At 41.0% G+C, this 25,551-nt stretch overlaps 2 protein-coding genes across 4 annotated transcripts in view; one reads left to right on the forward strand and one right to left on the reverse strand.

Annotated features, from left to right (window-relative positions):
- osbpl1a (oxysterol binding protein-like 1A) overlaps positions 1-3,255 on the reverse strand; it is a 43,654-nt gene extending 40,399 nt beyond the window's left edge. The window contains 1 exon segment of the mRNA XM_061683626.1: positions 3,168-3,255. The gene's annotated coding sequence lies outside the window, so the exon portion shown is untranslated.
- A 314-nt stretch (positions 3,256-3,569) lies between these two features.
- Positions 3,570-24,590, forward strand: impact (impact RWD domain protein). 3 transcript variants are annotated; one of them, XR_009769042.1, is made up of 12 exons: positions 3,570-3,752; positions 5,173-5,301; positions 5,395-5,447; positions 5,564-5,626; positions 5,733-5,818; positions 8,725-8,847; positions 9,208-9,302; positions 10,343-10,416; positions 10,694-10,784; positions 14,196-14,259; positions 14,346-14,540; positions 16,805-16,874. XR_009769042.1 is itself a non-coding variant. In XM_061683653.1 (11 exons), the coding sequence occupies exons 1-11, from the start codon at positions 3,702-3,704 to the stop codon at positions 22,782-22,784; spliced, it is 960 nt and encodes a 319-aa protein (XP_061539637.1). In that variant the 5' UTR covers positions 3,570-3,701; the 3' UTR covers positions 22,785-24,590. The 3 variants fall into 3 exon arrangements, 2 of the variants coding, with proteins under 2 accessions (XP_061539637.1, XP_061539638.1); XM_061683653.1 differs by lacking the exons at positions 14,196-14,259; positions 14,346-14,540 and adding an exon at positions 22,725-24,590 and having other exon boundaries at positions 16,805-16,939; XM_061683654.1 differs by lacking the exon at positions 14,346-14,540 and having other exon boundaries at positions 16,805-16,894.
- Positions 24,591-25,551: the final 961 nt, after the last annotated feature.

Below are 25,551 nucleotides of genomic sequence, written 5' to 3' on the forward strand. Positions count from 1 at the left end.
CTCACGTGCAACCTTATTGAAAAAAAAACCCTAACTTGAAACCTTACTTTGACACAATGCCTTAAAACCCTAATTTGAAACTGAAACCCTTGCTTGAAACCTTAACTAGAAGCCCTACTTTGACATCTTAACCATAGTTTGAAACCGTAACTTTGAGACCTAAACCTTTGAAATCCTACCCCAGGCTTAAAAGCCTAACACAAGACGCCCCAATTTAATTTATGTGGTGCTGCTGTTTTGGTTAGCAGCGGAGTTCAACAGAAGCTCAGCAGCTAATCCTGTGAACAATAACACCGTGGAATTGACATGATTACAGTTCCTACCTTGCGACTAATTAGCAGCACTATTAGAGCGGAGGCCAGTATTTTTGAGGAAATGAAACGTTCTGGGATTGTGTCATTTGTCACGGTGGGCGACGGGAGCAAAGTCACATGCGAGTCATTTGTCAGTCAGCGACACGCGAGCGGCTGATAGGATGAGCGCAGGGCAATGAGAAGGCTTGAGCGCAACAGGAAGCGTGAGTCCGCGTGACCTCTTGCCGCGCTGAGAAGGGGGCACAAGGGCACCAATAACATCAATCGAGTGCTGCCCCGAACGGGATGGTGTCAAAGTGGGTAATTGGTTTCTCTAGGATATTTTATTTTGTCCAACTCGATGGGCGACCTCGTTGGTTGTGTGCCGTCGTCAACAACGGCCAGAAATAACAAAATAAATAACTAGAGACCTTTGGGATTAAAAAAAAAAAAAAAAGGCTTAGCTACGTTCATTAACCCTTACATAATGCTCATTTTCCATGCACGCGCACTATATGTAGTATGTTCCAAGAATATCCTCTTACTAACTGTCTACATCAAATTAGGAACAACAGATCTTTTCCCAATGTATTAACATCCCGTCTGACGTTAAGAAATGGATGATCGATCCTTGATCAATGTTTCAGAGAAAAGGGAAAATGTATTTTTAATTGCAACTTGGCAGACACTTTGTATATGAAAGTGCCGATGTCGTGACTGTGTCAAGGCACCCTTTGAATCATTCTGTGCCAATTTGGTGGGGAAACAGTCACTACTTTCTTGACCACTGCTACCGCTGTCCCATAAAAAAAAAAAAAAACAGCCCCAGTGTAAACAGACTTTGTAGCACCTGTACCAAAGAATGGCATTTTCAATAGTTGCACATTTGTGTATTTTGGGTCACGTTGGAAAAGTCATCAAATTTCAGGGTGAAAGAATGACATTTAGCGTATTTCTATTGCTGTCAAAGGTCAAAACAGGCCAAATGTGACCAGAACGCTATGTATGGTTTAAATGGTGTCAAAACGATCCCAGCAATTATTCAATGAAGTGCATCAATGTGCTTTTTGACCACTGAGTGCCAATCGCTCCCAAAAAAAACCAACAAGAAAAACATGACAAAAATCCCTCCGCATTCCACAACTAACCGCATTTCTCCGCATTCTATTTGCATGTGATTACGCCTTCTGCAAAGGGCATTTCGATGCTATTAATGTGATTACGGAGGATTTGTGGCTGAATTGAATATTTATGGGCTATGATTAAGGATGTTGGAAAAACGGCCACACGCTGTTACAACTCATGTTTTTATCTAAATGTAACTGTCTTGAGTGCTACTAGTATCCTTGACGAGATTAGATGAGATTCTTAATTAGGTACAGGGTCATAATTATGACTATGCTTATTTTATTGTGATTTCATTGAAACATTTTATCTCTTAACAAACTCAATTGAGTCATATATAGTAGTACAGTACATTACTTCCTATTATTGCTTACAATAGTTCTATACCGTAAGTAAATTGCATGATTTCGATTTATTGCATTCAATTAACATGAGAGTGGGCAACATTTGTCTTTATGAGGGTCCATTTTATTGGTTAAACCTCGCATTTGTCACACTAAATGGAGTGCAATGCATCAGCAATAAGAACGTCGCCATCTAATTTAACATTTAAGGACATTTTAAAGGTAATTTGACAGACATTTGCAACCTTTCAAAAAGATGAAGTAGCCTGGAGTAATGAGGCAAGCACATGTTACACAAGCAGCAGTAGTGGGAAATAAACAAGGCTTGGTTACTACACTTAAGTTGATTTCCGGGTATCTGTATTTTACTCGAGTATGTATTTTTCAGACAACTTTTACCCCGTACATTTGAAAACAAATATTTGTACGTTCAACCTCTTACTTTGTCAGAATAGGCTCGTTACTTCGGCGGCGGCGGCGACTCGGAGAAAGGTGAATCCTGGAGCATTAATGACAGCAGATTCGGGGAAGCAAGACATTCCCCATCCATGTCCTTATTTAAGAGCATTGTTTGATGTTGTCGGCTACAAGAATGATTCGAGGTGAAGAAACTGTCTTGTGCCAACCTAAAAAGTTTCTGGATTTCAAAAATCCTACAACAAATCTGGAAAAAAAAAAAAAAAAAAAAAAAAAAAAACAACAGCTGCATTTTTTTGCAGTTGTTATCATTTCCCAATTTATCTTTTTTGTTGTTTTGTTTCTCAGTACACAACGTTAGCAAAGCTATGGGAACAGTTTTTTTGATAGCATAAAAATTGAGCCAATGCTAGACATGGCAAAAGTACGGACACTTTTTAATTAAGTAGAAATACAGATATTTGTATAAAAAGGAAAAGAAAAGAAAAAAAAGTAGAGGTACTAATTAAACCCCTTAACTTAAGTAAAAGTAAAAAAGCACAGACTCTGAAATGTACAAAAGTAAAAATGAAATTTGACTTTCAGTTATATACAACCTTTAATAACTTGGCACGAACAAAAGCATCTGCAAAAAAATGGTTTCTCTCTTTTATCAGGTTATTAAGTTACAATATTTTACTATGTCATCAAAACAGCACGTTTCCTAATGTTGTGAACAGAAAATAACAACAAAAAACTAAATTTGCAAAATCCATGGATGGATGGATTGGAATGGCAATATTGAGTTTAAGTATAGTATGTTTGTCTATTTTTACACTTTTTTTTTTTTTTTTTTTTTTACATTTCCACACTTTTTAATTATTTTTTTAAACACATTTTTACACTTTTACTGCACTGTGCAGTAACGGAAGTACTAGAGTCTTTCCTTTTTCTTTTACGTCAGGAGCTCAACATAATTTTGTGAGTCCTGTACCACTTGGGTACTTACTGGAAGTATAGGCGTTGAAATCCAGCAGCAGTGCGTCAACTCCCTTCTTGGTGCGGCGGCATGTGATGTGTTTTGAGGTCAACAAGCTCCTCAGCAAGGGTGCGCGTCCGCGCGTCTCCTGTCTTCTGTTTACACTCATATCAGCTGATATGGCCGGAGCGGAATTCGTCTGAAGTTGCTTTTCAAAATAATTAATTTTAGTTGTTTTAGTCAGAGCACGAGGACGGTTTAGCGAAATTCAAAGATTAATAATTCATTACAACGTATTTAATACAAATTTGATTGTGATTTGTTGTTTACTTTGCTCCCTTTTAAACTCCGCAATCATTTCTACACCTTTATTTTGTAATACCAAAGCAAAAACCGGAAACAATATAGCTTGCTGAACAGCGGTGCCTTTCCGGAAGTCTAACACGCTGGTTATCTACAAGTGCCCTCACGAGCGCTTAAATAATCGTATTTCGTATTATTTTTTCCACTTATAAACACTTTTCAGCGAGTGTTTTCTCGCTAGATAGTCGTAGTGATGTTTCGATGGCCGACACTATAAATATAGAGAATGAAGGAGACGATTTACACTCACAAGTAAGTGACCTTTTTTGAATCCAACTGGCGGTCTCATTATTTTCCCTTTAGTTTTATTATTTTTAATATATATATATATATATATATATATATATATATTTACGTGTAATGGTTTGATGCGACCTGCAGAGATCGCATAAACCAGGTCATGCCAGGTTATGGTCCGAGGTTATGCTGATGGTCCATAATGCGTACAAGATGCAGAAGAACAGAAGGGGAACTATATATATATATTTATTTTCATGATGCTTTTTAGCATTTTACAGTATTCAACGTGACAAGAGTTCCCCAAAGGTGACAGTCTGTCAAAAATCTGGTTGGAATGACCACTTGAATCTGGAAGCACAATGCACCAAGAATTTTGAAAATCAGGTGATGGGTTCTGGAGAAAGATCTTTTTTTTTCTGTCAGGAAAAAAAACAAAACACTTTTTGGGGAACGTTTTTGTGGGATGTTTCATATTGAAAATCAGTTTTTTAAAAAAAACCACGCCTAATCGGAAAAAAAAACAGTATAACTAAGCTATTTCTCAACATATCTGCTTGAGCCTTTTGTTTCATTTGCTACATTTGAAAGCAGTTAGTTCACTTAACGCTTGGAATGGCCATCAGATGCGTCTATGTGCTAAACCTTTTTTTATGCCGCCAACACGGGGGCGTTGCACCAATCGCAATCTTTCCACTCTAGTCATATCTTTTTTCTTAAAACTTGTATACAGCGGTGCCAGTTGAATTCGTTCTGTGACCACACTTGTAACCCAAAACACTCTTACCTCAAATCACCTTTCCCCATTGAAATGAATGGACATGCCATTAATCCGTTCCAGCTCCCTAAAGAACACCAACAACAATTTTTGTTACTGGGACGTGAAAAATTCCATACAGTATTGTACTTACAGTCGTACAGTCAGATAATGAAATAGAATTGTAAAACATGAAGTAGTTTGTGCATCTTGTTTTCTAGTAAAAAAAAAAAGTTGTATATCTGTAAGGTGTCTATTTGAGAAAAATGTAATGTTATGAAAATGAGGTCATATATTTTTAGAAAAATGCCATTTATCTTGTAAATGTGTGATTTGGGACCCCTTTTTTATGCCTTAGTTGGTGAGACGAGAAATGCAGTCATACCGTACGTAGTCGTCCCTTGACTTATTGTGTATAGTGCCCCAATTTACACATTTTGCCAGTTACGAGCTCCCTCTTAGTAATTATTTATTTATTTATTTATTTTTGCTTTGTGTTTTGCGAGACATCTTACAGTAAAAGCTTGTAATCTTAAGAGAATAAAGGCATATGCAGTCAAAGTAGAAATCCTGATTCAAATGGAGAAATGATGCGCCATTTGTGACACTTTTGATGCCTTAGTTGTACAGAAGGTAAATATTGTGATATGATGGATGTGTCGTCGTCGCGCCCGTCAGATGGAGGAAGTGGAGGCGCTGTCGTCCATCTACGGTGACGAATGGTGTGCCATCGACGAGGCCTCCAGGATATTTTGCATCAAAATATCAAACGACACGGAGGAGACTAAACTGACGGCGTGTTTGCAGGTGCAGAGACAAAAACAAAACAACAAATCATTTTATTTCCCCCCGTGCAATCTGGTTAATGACTTTTTTCCCCCCTCCCCTCTCCTCCTCCAGATAATTCTCCCGCCTGATTATCCCAGCGCGGCCCCGCCAATCTACCAGATCAAGTCAGGCCATTTGCCTTTGAAATTTAATTCTCCGGCGATCTGACAAATTTACCCTCACAAAAAGCCACTCGACGGCCCCACTCGATAACCCTGTGTTTGTTCTCGGCTTTTTGTAGTGCCGCGTGGCTGCGGGGTTCAGAGAGGGTTAGATTGGCCAACAGCCTGGAAGACCTTTACGTGTGAGTGCCTCGCTCTCATCGCTGGCTTTTAGCCCGCTTTGATCGACCCCCCCCCCCCCCCCCCCAAGTTGTACGAGATAAATTGCCCCGCTTGAATGTTTTGCAGGGAGCACGCAGGGGAGAGCATTCTCTACATGTGGGTGGAAAAGATCAGAGAATTCCTGCTCGAAAAAGCTCAAGACTCGGCAACAGGTGAGATGGGCAGACCATGGTAAGCCTGTTTGATATCACATAAAGAAAAAAAAACAAAGTTTTATCGCAGTGGATATGTTCTAGACCCACCCCCAATAGGTAAAAATGCGACATAGAGAGACCATATCCATTTAAAAATATTGTTTTATCCCTTCTGCATGCTTTATAAACATTTTACCATGGTAACACACACACTAAAACGAAGTAAAACACACTGTTTAAACACATTGTAAACGTATATGAGCGCAAAAAAATAAATACAAGCATAAAATGCTGGAGGTATTGTAGTGCACCTATGTGCATGCATGTGCCTTTAAGAGGCGGGGCCTTGTGGGGTGGCATGAGGTTGGTTCAGCTGCGTTTTACTGTTCACTTGGCATTCAGTAAACGGCTGAAAAGTACATGGGAGAGACTGTGGCTCTGCTTTAGCACATGTGATGGCATTACAGTGAGTAATTATACTTTTAAAAATATAATATAACTTTACAAGGATAAAGTCGTATATACTGTACAGTTGAGAAAAAAATATTTCCGGAGAATCATTTGTAATGTCACGAGAATAAAATCAGAAAAACTGAAAAAAAAAAAAAAAAAAAAAAAGTGTGCGCTCAGGATTAAAAGTCATGTATTCAAGAAAAAAGTTGTCTTACCAGAATAAAGCGGAATATTTTCAAGAAAGTAATACTTAAGGGAAAAAAAATTATAATCTTATGAGAAAAATAGAGCAGAGTGGTGGCTTGACTCTGTGACCAAGTTGCGTGTGTTTTCTTTTTTTTTTTATCACTATAAATATATATCAAATTCATTTTCGCCATTGAAATCAACTGAAATGCAATCAATACATTGTAGCACCCCCACAAAACTGCCACCATTTTCTTTTTTAATAAAGATGAAATATTACTGGATTGTATATATATATATATATATATATATATAAATCATAAAGGACAATGTTGAGAAAAAAACTGGTCTTATGAAGTGTAATTACTGTTAAGTATTGTAGTATTCATATGTTGAGAACACCAACAGGCCATTGGCGGAATAGCAGGTGGCCCACACGAGGACTGCAGGAGTTTGGGGTTAAAGCAGTTCAAACAAACAAACAAACAAACAAAAAACAACACTGTCATATATCTTAAAATGGTCTCTATGACCTGACAGCAAAATATTATGAAAATTATCTTTTCAAAAATCATCCCTCTCGGGCTTCATGTAATGCCTCTAATATAATTTTAATTATTTTAAAACCGGACAAGGATAGGGGAGGATAGGGACAGGGGCTGGAGTCGGGTTGGCCAGTTAGTCTGCGTGTGAACGTCCTGGTGTGAGTTGTGGCATACAGCAGTTCCTTGCGTGTGTTTTCTGAAGCTCACTCGAAACCAAAATTTCGACTTGGGACACTTAAGTCAAGGCAGTGTACTTTGAGAAAAGTCGTATATTTGAGATTATGAAGTCACATGTTCAAGAATAAAGTCTCATTTTTCAAGGATAAAAGCATTACATTACGAGTGTTTCAATTAAGAAACTCAATGTTTTTTTTGTGTATTAAATGTATAGCACACACATTGTTCGTCCGCTTCTCTCAAGCACCCCTGCGACTTAAATATATTTATTATACATTTCCATCGGTTCACGACACGAGGTGGATTCATGGCACCGTGTCAACGGGATACGCACTTCGCACACTTTCCCCCGCAGCGCCTCCCAACCGCCACGCAATGCAATCTTCTTTCCAGCAATGTCGCGTGACGCTTGATGGCTCATTTGCATAAACGATCCCGATCTCGAGCTGTATTGGGGCGCTCGAATAACGGCACACTCAGCGACTGCGCGCGGTCTCTCTCAGCTCGCATCTCTGATAAAAGGTTGTTTTTTTTGACTGGACTGCCCAGAGCACAAAAGCCTGTTTGCCCATTCATTGTCTGACTTTGAGTGACGGCATCGCATTAAGATGAATATCTGCCTTGCGCCTGCCGGTTCCTTGACAGCATCTTTTGAGGTGGACTGGGTACTTAAATGAAAGATTTTGTACACGTGTCATGAATGAATCCGGTCTTCTGCAGGAGGGGGTGTTGCTATCTGTGGGTCGATCCCGACGGAGTCCGTTATCCAGACAGACTCTCCTTTTGAGCAACAACATATTAATGGTCCTCCGTCATTATTGTGCGCCAGAGAACGCCCTCATCTTGGGATTCATGTGGTAATAAGTCGAACCCAAAATGCCTGATTGACGGCTCTCAGGATTTGTTGGGGGAGCGAGGTTTAGTCAGGAAATGAAAAGGTGGAAACTTAACAAAGGACACATGAAAAGTGAAGACAAAATATAATGAGACTGATGAGGAAGTTTGCTTGAATCAAAGAAGGGCGTTTGGAATGGGTTTACGAGGTAGGTAGTTTGGGTAGTTGAGTGGGAGCGGGAGAGGAAGGAGAGAGCGAGAGATGTGACAGAAAGAAAGTGTGAGAGTTTATGTGACTGCGAGAGAGAGTGAGACAGTGAGTTTGTGTGAGAGTAAAGTGAGCGAAAAACAATGTTTTCTCAGCTATTCAAACCAGGTTAAACTTTGATCGTTGATCAATTGATCCCGCGATGACTAAATGCCAATTAGTGCCGTAGTTGATATCAAAAGCTGAAACGATTCAATATGTATCTCGATACGTGGAATGCGATACGATTCAAGGACATTTGAAAGGTCCCGCATCTGGGCTATTTAGACCTCCATCGAGTGACTGTCTAACATGGACTTAGTATAAAAGTGGCAATTTCATTTCAAACAACACCTTGGTTTTATCACGAGTGTCCGGAAAAAGCCCCTCTGACAGCTACTTGTGTTTGACCCAGTTTTGTATGGCACTTATGCCATTATGTCCCTATTATTTGAACACGTCTCTTTCGTTCCCAACTCTAGTGGCGCAGTCAGAGAAGGTGACCCTCACCGCGGAGGAGGATCTGGACGACGGAGACGGGCCGGACTTTGCAGGGCTCACGTTGAGCGCGGAGGCTGCGCAACATTTCCTGGAACACGCAAACGGTACGGAGAACGCCGTTCGTTACACACCCAAAAACACACGAACAAACATGCACATTTAAACACACACGGGCATGTAAACACACTACAACACACACACTCTTAAAAAGACACAGTTAAACACACTCAACCACACGCATACACATGCACACACACGCACACACACACACACACTGACTCACACTCACTAAACAAACACTTAAGCACAAATGTAAACACATTAAAACACGCCCACACTTAAAAACAGACACACATAAACACACTTACATGCATTCATTTAAACACACTTGGACACACGCACACAATGAAACATCGTGAAACAGACTCAAACGTTTGGTGACGTCAGGATGTATCCCGACGTAGATGAAGAGGTGCCGCCGATCAAACACGGCGGCTGCATCACGGACCGCCGCAGCACCTTCCAGTCTCACCTGGCTCCTGTGGTGGCGCCAAGACAGGTAACTTTCAACAAAGGTCAACACACACGCACAATTCCACTCATGAGACTTCATTTCACCTGCACAATTGAATGAAATCCATGGAAATGGACTGGAAGAATTGAGAATTTGCCGCTAAACGCATTCTCAAAGTTAGTCTACAGTAGGGACATGAATTACGAGTACAAAATGACTCAGTTTAATGGAGAAACATCTTTCAGCGTTCATTTTCAGACCACGTTTTATGCAAATGATGTGCAGATTAAGTTCCATCAGCCTCATTTGTTCACCGCTGCAAACTGAAAACACAATAATGAACTTATTGTTAAATGAAGCCTGTTTAACACGGAGGTTTTTAAACAAGGATTAGGGTTTCAAATATGAGTTAGGGACAGGTTGTGACGATGACAATTTTTTTTTTTTTTAGGGATTAAAATGTTTGTTTCAAGCCTGGGTTAGTGATTTAAACAAGGCTTGGTGTTTAAAAAAAAAAAAAAACTGTTTCAAGCCTGGGTTAGGGTTTTCAAATAAGGGTTAATGTTTCAAACAAGGCTAGGGATTCAAGTTAAGGTTTCAAACCTGGGTTGGAGTTTCAAATTAGGGTTTTGAGCCAAAGTTAAGATTTTAAATTAGGGTTTTAAACAAGGTTTGGGGTTTTAAATTAAGGTTTCAAACCTGGGTTCGGACTTTCAAACAAGGGTTAGCGTTTCAAATTAGGGTTTGAAGCCAAAGTTAGAGTTTCATAAGGTTTCAAACGAGGCAAGGGGTTCAAATTTAGGTTTAGAGTTTCAAATTAGGCTTTCAAACAAGGGTTAGGATTTCAAAGTAGGGTTTTAAATGAGTGTTTCAAGCCTGGTTAAGGTTTCAAACAAGGGTTAAGGATCAAAAATAGGGTTTTAAGCCTGGGCTCAGGTTTGGTGCCTCAAAAAAAACCTCCAAAAACGTCCGCCTCCTCCATATGCAGTTGATTAGGACCACCGCAAAGCTCCTGTTTCCCATTTGGCTTGTGTCACATTTGTCATGAAGAAAAACATTTTGTTGTCAACGACGCTGATCGGCAGGTCAAAACCGTGCTGGAGAGACTGTACGACAACAAGAAGATCGCCAGCGCCACTCACAACGTCTACGCGTACAGGTGGGTGGGTAATGCACGCTTGCATTTTGCGCTTGTCTCCAAATGTCATGTGACTGCAATTAAAGGTCAAAAAAGAACTCTCTTGTCTTGTGTGTGTTTTTGCAGACACACACTTGTCTTTTGCCTTTTTGTGTGAGTTTGTTCTTTTTTTTTGTGCACGCTATAATGAGTTGTAGCTGGCCAACCCGGGGAGGAGTTGCTGACATTTAAAATGTCTTCACTGGCGGCGACAAGTCGACCAAACTATTTTTACGCTCTGTTTGTTTTTGTGTGTTAGGATCTACTGCGAGGACAAGAAGAGCTTCCTGCAGGACTGCGAGGACGACGGCGAGACGGCGGCAGGTGGCAGGTTGCTCCATTTGCTGCAGGTGAGCGTTCCATTAGGCGCGCACTCACCCCAACACGGACTCTCTTGCGTGCTACAAAACGCAGGGACGGATCATTTTGCGTAGGGGTTCTCAAACAATCAATCCTGACGCCAATTAAACATGTCTAGCGTCTGCACTACTAAATGCCACAGAAATTCAAAATGAGTCTATTTTCAAGAGGGGAAAAGTCATGTTGACAAATTCATCTTTTTTTAATAAGTAATGTCAGGAGAAAATAAGTAACGTACCAGTGACGTGAGTGACGTGGGCGTCAGAGAATGAGAGTGTCGAGTTGAGTTTTGTAGCTCGTGTATGAATTTGGTAGCTTTTGTAGCTCGTGTATGAATGTGCTTATTACCCGCTTGTTTTCTTTTGTTCAATAACTGGATTAAAAATGCGTCTGTGTCTATCCGTGACCAATTGTGGGGGCATTACAATACATTCTAACTCGCGATTGTAGACTATATTAATTTAGCTAACATCGATACGGCACATTATCTTCCTTGAGTATGAAATGATCCCAAAATGTGGATGTTATGTGTCTTTTACGGACTCTTCTCTCCTGCCTCATCGTCATCACGCTAACTTTTTACTACACGGAGTGCTGCGTGCGACTGCAGTAACAATATTCCAAAATTATCCCTTCACAGGTCCAAGGCAGAGATTTTAGATCAACCTTTTTATTTTTGGAAGTGAATTATTTGAGTCATTTGAATAATTGTTGCAGCCCTACAATATCATGATATTGAAATTTAAAATGGGAAGACATTTTAAAAAGTTAATTTCACAAATACAACTTCCAATAAACTAAAAAGGTATATAATTGCCCATGTATACACACAGATGCACACACACACATATACATATATATGTGTGTGTGTGTGTGTGTGTGTGTAAAACACGGTACAATTTCCAAGCTCCATCAAAAAGAAAATGCTTTATGCCTAATTGTGTCTGTTCCAGGCTCACGGAGTGTTCATTTCCAAAGTCTGCCGAGCCTTTTAAAGTGTGATTGTTAATGAGGAAGCCTCTCTCTGCAGCCTCCCACGGTCCGCTGCTCGCTCTCCGTGCTAATTTGCTGACCTTTAAAAAGTTTTCTCCAGATATGGTTATTCTATCCGTAATGCACTAGAAATTTATTAGGTGCCCACACAAGCTTCAATTTTTTTTAAATTCAAAATTCCTACGAAAAAGTGTCAAGAACCCAGTCGGCCATTGTGGTTTGAAGTGGCCAGTTTCTGGCCATTTCCAGAGGTCCTTGAAAAATCAACTTGTATTAAGAGATTTTGTCCGATTGCTACCAACGTTAAAATACATACTTTATACCAGACAGATGGGTGACACTAAATTGCAGAATTTTTTTTTTGCAGAAAATCGGAATATAAATAAAAGTGTTGCGTTTATATTTTTGTTCTGTGTACAATACAGTGCTATGTTTCTTTATTGGAAGCAAAGTACAAAAACATACAAAGACTCAACCCATCCCACACACCCTCTCTTCCATCCGCTCCTCTCGGGCAGGAGGCTACGGAGCATCCAATGCAGGACCACCAGGCTGAGGAACAGCTTCTTTCCGGAAGTTAGGCTATTGAACTTGAACAGTGGTCTGTAGCCCCGATATCAGCCATCAGCCCCCCCCCCCACCTCCATGCCTATTGATCCTTGCACGATGAACACTATATTATCTTCAAGTACAAGGACCATAGCAATATCATTTAAATACTATGCGCAATTCAAGCCCCTGGCATTTCATATTTTTCCTGCATCCAAGTCCTTGCTGGATTTGCACCTTTACACGTTCACAATTGCAAATAAGTCATTTTATCTTGTCTCATTGCATGTTATTTCCTGATTCAATTTGTATTTCACAAGTCTTGAGACTTATTGGACTATTCTGGGACTTTGGCTATTTAATTTCGTGCATCGTATCATGTGCAAATGTGTGTTGGTATGACGGTTAAACTCCTTGAATCCTTGAAAGTAAATTGAGTTACGAGCTTGGTCACAGAACAAAATAAACTCCTAAGTCAACGTACTATTGTTCACACAAACACCCAGTGCAAATGGTTACACAAGTTGCAGCATTTCCATATTGTGTAACCTGGCAATCTGTCCCCCAGCAGCGATGTTATTAATCTTCTCAATTCTCATATCAAAGAGACCACTGCTGTTTTTTTCCCCCCGTTTTTTTCCCAGCTGCTGTTGTTAGATGGCATTGTTATTCACAATCCCACGCACACACACACGAGTAATTGTCAGGGCATTTTGTGTAATGCCGCAAGACAGTTCCAAAAGCCCTAGTAAATAGGAAAGTAGTAATTATTGTCAAGGAAATACAGCGGTACCTTGACATCCAAGTTTATTTTGATCCTTGACCGTGCTCCTAGGTCAAAACACTCAGTGTCTCAAATCATCTTTTCCCCATTGAAATGAATGGAAATGCCATTGTTCCAGCCCTCACCCCCAAAAAAATAAAGAATAAATTATTTTATAATGTAGTTTATAAAAACATACAGTACAGTGAAAAATACCGACTATATTTGATTAATTGATCTGATTGGCCCCTTATTTGCCTTGATTCGTCCATGAAACAGATCCGCACACTAATAGGCAAGTGCAATTTGGCGGCTTGGTGAAGTGCTGCCTTCACGAGCGAAAATATAATCAGTGCTTTTGCTGTCTTTACGGGGGGGGTGGGCGAGCGTATACATCAAAGTTCCCACGGTTGTCACACAGCTGCCCGGTTCACATGGTAACAAAAGCCGTACTCGGCCTTGGCCCTTCAAAAGACTATTTTGACAGAAAGCTGTTAAAGACATGTTGAAGAGTAAAACAACTGTCTTAAATTGTAGCAAGAATTCATACTTTGAATTGAATTCTGGGAATTTCTCGCTCTGTTGTTCCATATATTTGGCTTCAAATAGTTCTTTTTACTTCTGATAGATGTCAAACTTGCACACATGAGCGAAGAAGACTCATGGATGAGGTCCATTCCTATCTCAAAGTGACACTTTCTCTTTCCATCTGTCGCGGCGAGGGAACACACGCTTTTATCTTCTCCGTATGACACTCACGGCGCACAGAGCAATTTGAATCGAGTGCTTTGGCATTAATCTGTTCTGCTCTAATCTCATTGCTCTCCCCGCAACCCTTTCTTCCCGTTTTCTTATTCTTGATTGGTGGTTTTCTGCCAGTGAGCATCCAAGTGCACCATGATGAATAAAAGAAGGCACTGATTAATAATTTGGGTTGCCAGATGTGCAGTCCTTCCCACTACTCCTCCAAAGACCGAAGGATTGCACTCTTTGTGCGAGTTGAGCAATTTTAAAGGGGAGGGATATCGTGATTCGCGATTTACTGGGACTTTGATGAGAGGATTATAGTTTAATCCATCATCTTGTTCCATGTCAGGGATTGTGCAGCTTCATCACTGACACCGTTGCGATACGCATCTTGATACACGGCCAACCACATGGTATGTATAAAGCTACTCTGATGCAATACACTCCAATTACAATGCCAAGCATGCGACGTAATTTCATACAACATCCACCTTTGTAGGCACCGTCAAGATTTGTGTTTCCCAGCTGCTTCCCCGTGTCGCTCTGCAAATCGTAACTTTGTCTTGAAGTCCGCTGCTAACACATTATGGAAAGTGCCATCGACAGACTACCAAATAGCATCTGTGTCGTGGTGTTGTAAGCCGTTAAGAAACTGATATTTGAACACCAACCGTGGACCAACACTTGTGGACAGGTAATACAAGAATACTAACAGGCATACAGTATATTCTTTATCCTCTGCGAAGAACCACTAATATCACTGCGGCTCACTGAGTAGCTTAGACCCGTCTTCATGTACAGTATATCTATAAGTCTATATTGTATTGCCACTAGGTGGCCAAGACGCGCACACCAAAACGAACAACACAATGTCCATTAATTTGAAGCCAAAAATATGGCAAAAACTTAAATTAGCTTACATTTTATTTAGTTGTCATTTCTATATGATTTTCATCCATCCATCCATTTTCTCCCGCTTACCCGAGGTCGGGTCGCGGGGGCAGTAGCCTTAGCAGGGACACCCAGACTTCCCTCTCCCCAGCCACTTCATCCAGCTCTTCAGGGGGGATCCCGAGGTGTTCCCAGGCCAGCCGAAAGACGTAGACTCTCCAGCGTCACCGGGGTCTCCTCCCGGGGAGGCGTCCGGGAGGCATCCGAATCAGATGCCCCAGCCACCGCATCTGGCTCCTCTCGATGCGGAGAAGCAGCAGTTCTACTCTGAGCCCCTCCCGGATGACCGAGCTTCTCACCCTATCTCTAAGGGAGAGCCCGGACACCCTGTGGAGGAAACTCATTTTGGCCGCTTGTATCTGGGATCTTGTTCTTTCGATCACGACCCACAGCTCGTGACCATAGGTGAGGGTAGGAACGTAGATCGACCGGTAAATTGAGCGCTTCGCCTTTCAGCTTAGCTCCTTCTTTACCACAACGGACCGATACCAGGTCCGCATCACTGCAGACGTTGCACCGATCCGCCTGTCGATCTCCGGTTCCATTCTTCCCTCACTCGTGAACAAGACCCCAAGATACTTGAACTCCTCCACTTGGGGGAGGATCTCATCCCCAACATGGAGAGGGCACACCACCCTCTTCCGACTGAGGACCATGGTCTCAGATTTGGAGGTGTGATGCTCATCCCAGCCGCTTCACACTCTGCTGCGAACTGCTCCAGTGAGAGTTGGAGATCACGGCTTGATGAAGCCAACAGAACCACATCATATGCAAAAAACAAAGATGCAATACTGAGGCCACCAAACCGGACGCCCCCTCTACACCTCGGCTGCGCCTTGAGATTCTGTCCATAAAAGCTATGAACAGAATCGGCGACAAAGAGCAGCCTTGGCGGAGTCCAACCGGAAACGAATCTGACTTACTGCCGGATATGCGGACCAAACTCTGACTCCGGTCGTACAGGGACCGAACAGCCCGTATCAGGGGGTTCGGTACTCCATACTCCCGAAGGACCCCCCACAAGACTCCCCGAGGGACACGGTCGAATGCCTTCGCCAAGTCCACAAAACACATGTAGACTGATTGTGTGAACTCCCATGCACCCTCGAGGACCCTGCCGAGGGTGTAGAGCCGGTCCACTGTTCCACGGCCAGGACAAAAACCACGCTGCTCCTCCTGAATCTGAGATTCGACTTCCCGACGGACCCTCCTCTCCAGCACCCCTGAATAGACCTTACCAGGGAGGCTGAGGAGTGTGATCCCCCTGTAGTTGGAACACACCCTCCGGTCCCCCTTATTAAAAAGGGGGACCACCACCCCAGTCTGCCAATCCAGAGGCACTGTCCCCGATGTCCACGTGATGTTGCAGAGGCGTGTCAACCAACACAGCGCACTATGTGCATATGTGTGACGTAGTACCAACACCTGTGAGTGGCAGGTTTAACATTTACAACTGTCGGCCCCAAGCTTTTTCTGAGTCGATGTGGGAGGAAAAATCACTCTTAACTAACTCCACACCACACAATAATTACTGAAGATAACCTTTTAGAGACATACCACCAATAATCAGGCCTTTGCTGACAGCGGAGGGAAAATTGAACATTTTGGCTCGATTGCTGTTATTTGTGTAGGCCGCTTTAGGCACCGATGCGGAATTGGAATCGTCTTTAATAATCAGTCTATATCAAATTAGATCTGTGACATGCATTGCAGACGACGATGTCGATGCGTATCCGCTCCCCCCGCATCCCTTCTACATGGTTTGATTATCTTTTTTTGTGAGTTACTTGTTCTGCATTTTTTCAACTTTACAACTAGGACTTCTACTCACTCCATCACCAAGCTACCAAATTCAATTGTCAACTCAAATTCAATTGTCAACTCAAATTCAATTGTGCAACCACCCCAGAGATGTGACTATTTTACAAATTTACAAATGTCTTTTGTACATTTTAAGGACAAATTTCCATAACACTGTGTGTCGACTTTATTTGTGCTTCACTATAGATTCTGGACGTGCGTAACGTGCTGGTGGTGGTGTCCCGGTGGTATGGAGGGATTCTGCTGGGTCCTGACCGCTTCAAGCACATCAACAACTGTGCTCGAAGCATATTGGTGGAAGAGGGATACACCGCCTCATCTGTAAGACGCGTCTCAGTTTTGTTTGGTTTTTAAGGTGTGCGTGCATGGTTTTAAAAAGTATTACAAATGAAAACAATGAGGCCAACTTAAAAGGGATTCTATATAGTTCTACGAGGTGAAAAGATGTACAGCTCTGGACATTAAGGCATCTTAGATTCGATCCAGTATAAACGCAGGACCGCGATGTCATATTGACACAGGGATAGCATCTAGGAGCGAATGCGAAAGCGTCTCCGTGGCGACAGAGCGTTGGGTTCAAGGATCCGGTCGGACAAGTTGCATTACCCCGCCGTCATTTGACGAAAGGTACGGTGTGCTCGTGAAAGGGTCGGACGACGTCAGTGCGCGTCCTTGCTGCGCTCTTTGAATGATGCTCAGCTAAAGAACGACACCCGTGTTCCAAGAAAAGTTCCACTGGCCCTCATTACTGCTGACACGGCTACTCTGAGATCTGAATGTTGAGCTTGGTGGTGGTTATTTGCAGAGGTGGGGAAAGTACTCACACGCTGTGATTAAGTAGAAATACAGATACTGTACATGTGTAAAAAAATAAATACATAAGAAAAAAACATTGGAAAAAAGCACAAGTACCGATTCAACTCGTTTGCGTTAGTAAAAGTAAAAAAGTCCTGACTCTGAAATGTACAAAAGTAAAACGGAATTTTTACTGTCAATGGTATACAATACCCATTTTGATAACTTGGCACAATGAATAACAAACTTGGCCCAACTTACAAGTTTATCAATTATCGAATTGTGTTGTAAACAAAAAGTAATGAGTCCGCTTCAGATACGCCGCCGTCGGTTGGCGAACCACCTCATCAGGGCATTATCGCCCACAATTGGGCTGAAGTGGGGAGCTGAAGTTTCTCAGCAAGTACAAATATTGAAGTATAATTTTGAAAAAATCTCAAAATTTACAGGTCACCAGAGGTGGGTAGCGTAGCCCAAAAACATTTGGCTCAAGTGAGAGTACCTGCTTTGTACCCATCTTACAAATTCTGCCTGTGTAATTAAACGTATGAGCACAACTGTGTGTTTTCTCATTTACTTAATAAAAGTAGAGCTGTGAATTTCAAAATAAGAGAAAATAAATAGAAAGTATTACGTGTTCGAATAAAGTGCTTAACTTCAGAATAATTCTTTGAAAATACTAACAAAATACAGATAATGCTTCCTTTTGGTCATATGGGTAGAAGGAAAATCATGCATTGTAAAAATGCATTATACATAGGTAAAAGAGTTTTCCAGAACTTTGGGGGTGCGTATTATTCATGGGTGCGCATTATACATAAGAAATTGCAGTACTTCATCAACTTTCATCAAAACTACTCTTACAAATAAAATGTTTCCAAAAAGTTACTCAAGTAAATGGATTAAATGTAGCGCGTTACCACCCACTAAAGGCGTAACAGTTAATCACTTAATTGACAAGTAATCGATTATAGAAATTAATTGACTATTTTGAGGATTCTAAAATTGTTCGATAGCTTCTGCCCTACATATAGGTTAGATACATTTGCCAGTAATATCATAATTTGAATTTATTGGTCTTCTCTCTTTATTAGAACTGAATTATTTAGGTAAGACTTCATTAATAAAATGACTTGACTTTGGACTTGCTTGAGACTAGCATGTCAAAACCTGAGAGTTACGACACGTGTACTTGATCGCGTCTCTGTGGCTTTGCCACTCCTCGCTCCAGGAAGCGCCTTCACATTTGGACACCATTTTGGAGTGTCTGCTTTCAGAGAAATCAAACGCCCCCCCCCCCCCAATCCCCCTCGCCGCCGACGGCCCCGAAGTCAGACGCCGGGCCGCTTTGAAACCATCTTCACGCTCCGCAAACTTATTTCATTGACGGCACGATGGCGCTTTGAACTGGAACATCACATGTAGATTAAAGGTATTCGTGAAAAAAAAAAAAAAAAAGATTTCCGCTGTAACGGTTAGCTGAACGTCAAGCTGTGCGCGAAAACAGGCGCAGGCCGCTACCTGCCCGCCGCCCTGCTAATGGCCTGGGAACCTCATTTCAAACATAAATGTTACTTTTGTCTCTCCTGCGTCACTTCAATAGCAGGTTAGCAGCGAAAATGAACTATTTCACCTCTGACAGGCTCCAGTCGGGTTCTGCTTGCCGATTAGGAAGCGTTGAAGAGATTTATATGGGGGGGGGGGAGCAAAAAATCTTTCCATCTATTTTTTCACATTAAAACATTTTTTTTCTAAAATTGCACATTCTTGTATTATGATCTTTTTCCCCCCACTTTTTTCTCTGAAGTTATGTATTATTTTTTTTTATTCAAAAAGGACCTTGTTTTCAAATTTTTCTTTGTCAAAATATTGAAAAAGTCTCTACAATTGGACTTTATTCTTGCATTATTATGACCCACATTTAATTTTTTTCTCAAATAAACATTTTTGACAGGAAAAAAAGACTTAAATTGCTGCTTCTAATTTTTTCAAGAAAACGATATTAAAAACAAATAAAATAAAGAAGACATCTGAAAATTCATGTTGACACCATGGCCACCTGTGTCCATCCACTTGGAGGATTTACAAACCTCTTTTAACCGCCATTATGTGATTGAAAAGCAATCGCAAGCCCATTCTGGACGCTTAATTGCATCCCGATGCTCCGCTCTCCAAAATGCCGCCGTGGCGTCGGAACCCGCGCGCTTAAAGTGTCGCGCTCCTCATAGATTCACACTAATCCCACATGGACGAACGTTCCATGGCTTCCTCGAGCGGAGCCAGACTCCCGGCCGGCGACCGTCTACCTCGATTAGCCCGGTATTTGTACGCCGCGATCCGTCTCGAGGTGCCCGAACGGGGGTAATCGATAAAATTAATCAGAGCGCTGCTGTTTTTAGCGTGTCGGAGCGAGCCAGTGGCAACAATATCAGCCGCGTGGCCGATTTAAGTGTTCCGATTAATGTGATTAATTATATTTACACGCCACATTGGCCTTGCGAAAAGAAAAGAAAAAAGGTCCGACCAGGACGCATTAATCTGGTTTTAGACCTGCCTATTTAATTAAAGCAAAATTACACTAACATACCAATGTGCCAAGCTTTTTATTGGCCCAATTGTGATTTACGAGCGACGTAAAACCCAGACAAGAGCGTCGACATGCCCATTACCCTCGCTTCCCGTGTTTACCGCTGAGAACCAGCTAAGCGGGGTTGAAAAAGAATCGCTGAATCGTTATTTTATTCCAATGTTTGTGGACTTTTAAGTCTCCAAATCAAGCCCGGAGCACAACTTTTAGTTTGCCCTCCTGAGGATAACTTCCAGCAAGGTTGTCGGATCTATAGCGGGGTGAAAAATGTAGTATCAGCAATAAAGAGTTGTGGAATTAATAATGTCCGCCTATGTAGGGCACCGATTAATCTCTTCAATGTGGGACCTTTAAACATAAGGCGTTTGTGACCTTGAGGAGCTGAGTTATTAAGCGTTTTAGTCGCCGACATGCATCCCCATGTAATGAACAAAATACAAATGCGTCACAATTTAGCATCGCACATCTGTCTAATGCTTGCAGTTGAAATTAAGTAACAATCAGACAAAATCTCTGAGAAGGAATTGTCTTTGAAGGACCCCTGAAAATGGCTAAAATGACAATATAATGTCCACTCCACCAATTGTGGGAGTCACACTTGCATGGCCCAGACACAAAGACAAAACCTCAAATGCTTTGCAATTTATCATCATCACAGGTAAATTAGGTAGCAGTTACTATTTTCAAGAAAAAAAAAAAATGTCAGTCTTGCAATATTTTCAACTACAGACCACGACAAGAATGTATCCACGCCTGCGCCGGAAACGAAAGTGGAATCAGGGAAAATAATGGCGCCGCCATCCCGACCACTTGAATGCCTGACCTCATTTCTGCCAATCAAACCTCACTGAGCTCCAAACCCAGTTTCTGCTAAATCAGCATGTCAAGAGGCAAAACACTTCACTTCTTCGAGGGTTACTAGTACACTCACAGACCACAACATTAGATAGACCTGCACACCAGTAGACAGGATTTACAACGGTCGCAACGTTGAAATATTTGGAACTGTAATTATGACTTTACATTAGCAAAGCTTGGTGGCACACTACGACGCGTTTTGAAAAATCCCACCCAAAGGCATAAACCCCGTAAATAAAAGGTGTAAACAGAAGACCCTGATGTAAAGTGTTTCCCAATTTTCAGCGAGCCAAGGCTCATACTTTACATTTTAAATATATATATATTGTTATTATAGTGGCAAAGCACCACTTTTGTTGAAATGATGCTCCTCAACTCACGTCAATATAGTTCCTTGGCACCAAGATGCCGCAAGATGGCGGCAAAGCACTGGTTTTGTCGAAATGGAGCTCCTCAACTGACTTCAACATCGTTCCTTTGTCTCAAAATGGCACCGAAGCACTAGTTTTGTCTAAATGAAGCTCCTCACTTTAACATAGTTGCTTGGGACAAAGATGCCACAAGATGGCACCAGAGCAATACTTTTGCCAAAATTAATCTGCTCAACTCACTCCAACATAGTTCCCTTGCATACTGTATGTGTGTTGACAAATTTGTTTTTTTTTGTAATTGAAGTGTGTGTGAGAGGGTTAAAACTATGTTAAATTATGTTTTTATACTGTCTCTATTTATTGCATATTTTCACATATTGCGGCTGGGTCCTCCGTCGCGATAAACAAGGCTTTAACGTGGCAGTGGTGTTTTGAGATACGAGTTCAATTCATTCCACGACCTCGCTCGTAATCCTTTTCCCATTGAAATGAATGAAAATGCCATTTAGCTGGCCACACAGGTGCATTATTTTGCAAGTACTGTAAGTGACAAAGTAATATTATCATTTTACAAAATATATGGTTGTAAGTATTGCAAAATGGTCTGTCTAGCTCGTACACGCCATTTTGTATGATATGTTAGTGTTGGGCTAAGTGCACTTTCCTGAGGCAAAGCTATGTGTTTGTCACTATGTGTCGCTGACATAGATAGATGAACAAATATGCTTTGTTTGTAGTATATAATAATTTATATAATTATTTCTGGGGCCAATTAAGGGAAATTTCCCGCGGCACATTCAAAGCGGTTTGGAATCACCGAGCTAAACAATCAAAGAAAACGTGAGGGGGAAAAACAAAATGTGACATTTGCCAGGGTGCTGCTTATGTTTCGTGTCTCCATAGTGATGCATGATGGAAATATAAAGAAAAAACATAACGATTCACTTTTTTTTTTTTTCTCAAATCCCTTGAAAAGGCACCTTTTGTCAATCCATTCTCGATCCTTTGCAACAACACGCGTATTGATTTTAACAGCCGTCCGATGCAAGACGGACGCTACGGTTGCGAGCGAAGGTCAAATGAGCTCGCTTCTTGTAACGCTTTGTGAGAATCTCTCGGGTTATTTCTCTTCTTCTGTGTCTGTTGGCTGCTGTTGTCCATACAACAGGGGTTCAAAGTTCACGCTGGTACGCAAGCCGAGAGAAGCTTTTGTACAAGAGCGCTCATGGAAAGGAGTGCCTTTGCGCTCCCATTTCATACAATTACGGGCAGACGTCGAAGAAGAAGCGACCTTGGCCAATCAGTAGGTTGCAATTAGCATATTTCCCCGAGACGGTGGCGCGGCAGGCAGCTAAAAGCGCCAAGTGCCTGTCTAAAACTCTCAGCCGCTGCAATAGCGCCACTCAAAAGGAAAAAAAAAAAAAGATGAGTGGAACACTAATGTAGCATAATCATAAATCTCTAATCCAATTTTTTTGTTGTTGTTGTTTCACAGGATGATGTCGCCAAATCAGCGGGGAAAGCAAAACGGTTAAAGGGCAAGAAGACAAAATAATTGTGCCAAGAAAAAGACCTTTGGATCGAGTGCTTTTTTTTTTTTTTTCTCTCCAGTCTTTGTTGTGAAACCATTCAACATTTCACTTTTAGCTTTTCCATTTTAACAGATCATTTTTTGATTATGACTGTGTTTATGGATGAAATTTATACAGGAGTGTGGTGACCCCCACACAGTCATTGTTAAAAGAATAAAGTCTTTTATTTCATCAAGAAGTTGTTTTTTTGCTCACAAAGTGTAAAAAAAAAAAAAAAGTCCTGAGTCCAAGAAAAATGTCACAATGAGAAAAGTAGTTTAATTTTATTTTTTAAAATTGCTTTAGTAAAGTTATGAGAATAAAGCAGTGATTTATTTAATTTGTTTAATGTAGAAAGTTGAATCTTTCAATAGGAAAAGTCATTTTTTTCGGAGGGCTATGTAATCTAATAATGATATAATTTGATATATGTTCACAGTATATTTGTCAATTTTCTTGTAATTTTGTTGTAATTATGTTTATCATAATATTTTGTGACGTTAAATACTTTTTTTCTTGTAAATCATGATCGATTGTCACCAAAATAAGATGTTTGTCCCTAAATATCATTGTTTTACAGATATTAAAAGTCTACACACCCCTGTTGCAATGTCAAGTATCTTGATATCCTAAAATGAGACCAAGATAAATCATTTCAAAACTTTTTCCACCATTAATGTGACCAATAACCCGTGCAACTCAAATGAAAACGTATATTTCTGAGAAGGGAAGTAAAGATAAACTGAGATGATGGGGTTGCACAAGTGTGCACACCCTCTTATAAGTGGAGTTGCGGCCGTGTTCAAAATTAACCAATCATCGGACCATAACACATTTTTGCACATGCATTTTTTTTCTTTGTAATATGTAAAACACATACTTAACAGCCATTACTTGGCACAAATTCCTGCTCGTCCTTTAATGTTGCTCTCGACCTCTTTGCAGCCCCAGTTTTCTTGTCTTTTTTTTTAATATCACGAAAAATGGCATTTGAACAAGAGTGTGTAGACTTTTTCGATCCACTACAGTGACAATGAATGATCATGTTTGTAGACACTAAAAATGAGGGTTTATTTTCCTGTGGGCAAACCAGCGGGACTAACAAATCTGTGAACGCTCCAATGAGTGTCAATGCAGGGGGCTCTCTTTGTACCCTTCGCCATTCATTCCCAATCCCAAACGAGACACGCGCGAATTTATTCTGTCTTCCGATGAATCAGACAGCGAGTTGATTGGGAAAAGTTTGTTCATGTCCGTGCAGTCGTGTGTCATCAGCGAGTGTTTTGCATGCAGCGTGGAGTCTCACCTCTGTTTGTCTCTTCATCGCTGGGAGAAGGGGAGACATGATCTCCATTTAAAAAAAAAAACAAAAACATTCGCTTGTTGGCTTTAGGCAGACGCAGACTGTCTTCTATAAATATCCAGGGGTTCATCCACCCTACGTCGGCCTCACGAGTCCTTGTTTTTGAGTACTTGATTTAATTCAGCGTTTAGTCATCTTGCTGAGAAAGGACGAGAAGAAAAAAAAAAAAACGTTCAAGCACTGCTTATTCATTTCGACGTGCAAAGTTCATGTGAGAATAATTACCCACATCATTATCATCCTCACCATCATTATCATCACCATCACGTCAGCCCAGATTTTCTCCACAAGCTTGTGAAGAATCAATGCATGGACTGACAATACTATGCAAAAGGCTTATTAGGCCACTGTGACTGTACTAAGGGGTGTCAAACCTAGTTATGGTTGCCCTCACTTTTTTCTTTATATAGTTCATATACAATGTGTAAGGTGGTGTTTCGAAAAAAATAAAAATTTGCTACATGAAGTATGAGTATAAGTTGAGCAACTTTCAATGCATATTTTAGCCAGAAAATACCCAATTGTACGAACTCGCAGGCATTCAACTTCGAAGGTTTCGCTTCACTTGCTTTTCAGATTATTCTTGTCGTGCGAGTTTGAGTCAAATGAATGACGCACACACTTCTATTGTAGGAATGAGAGAGCACGCTGTGTACTTTGTATCAAATAAATTTCTGTTTGTGTCATCCTATTAGTCACACCAATTGTAATCCGACAAAAGAATAAAAACCGAAAGGTTTTCCAAGCCGCCGAAAGACTTGTGGCGAGGCCGCGTGGCTCAGCTGTCAATCACACACCTCGTGTCACTCACACGAAGGTGTGTGATTAGCAGCAGATTAGATTTAAAATGCTACTTAAGCCCTTCGTATTGCCATATTCATATGGCCTTGAATATAGCCGAGCATGCTACATTCAACAATGTCACTGTCCAAAGAAAATCATGCAGCTCCAAATTTTGGGTATGAATTAGTTTTCTTTTAGTTTCACATAACAGAGTAATGAAATAGAATTTGAATCACTATTTTCAATATATATTTCTATATGAGGTGAGGCTTGCAAATTCCCAAATGTTTTTAAATGTGTAAGAAATACAAGAAAATGATATATAATATATGTGTTTGTGTAGAGGTCGATTGGTCTCTCCAATGCAAAGGTTATTACACTCATTACTATACGCTGCACTGCAAAAACAACACTGCTGTCGTCGCTTCTTGAGATTTTGTATGTATTTTTTTGTCCTTGGGGTTAACCAGCTTTCGTGTGAGCGTTGTTGGTGGGTTTGAAATGAGTTTTCTCTGACACACCAGCCACTTCAGGGACCACCGCATTCCGCTTCCTGTTTCATGTGTCTGCTCATCAGGGATCTTCTCTGCTCTGTCATCTGTCCT

The sequence above is a fragment of the Phycodurus eques genome, chromosome 8, assembly GCF_024500275.1.
Source record: "Phycodurus eques isolate BA_2022a chromosome 8, UOR_Pequ_1.1, whole genome shotgun sequence".
Lineage (NCBI taxonomy): Eukaryota > Metazoa > Chordata > Actinopteri > Syngnathiformes > Syngnathidae > Phycodurus > Phycodurus eques.

Coding starts and splice junctions, on each gene's coding strand:
- impact (XM_061683653.1), top strand. CDS start 3,702: ATGGCCGACACTATAAATATAGAGAATGAAGGAGACGATTTACACTCA. Junction 8,848..9,207: donor TTTCCTGGAACACGCAAACG/GTACGGAGAACG, acceptor ATCCCGACGTAG/ATGAAGAGGTGCCGCCGATC. Junction 9,303..10,342: donor CTGTGGTGGCGCCAAGACAG/GTAACTTTCAAC, acceptor GCTGATCGGCAG/GTCAAAACCGTGCTGGAGAG.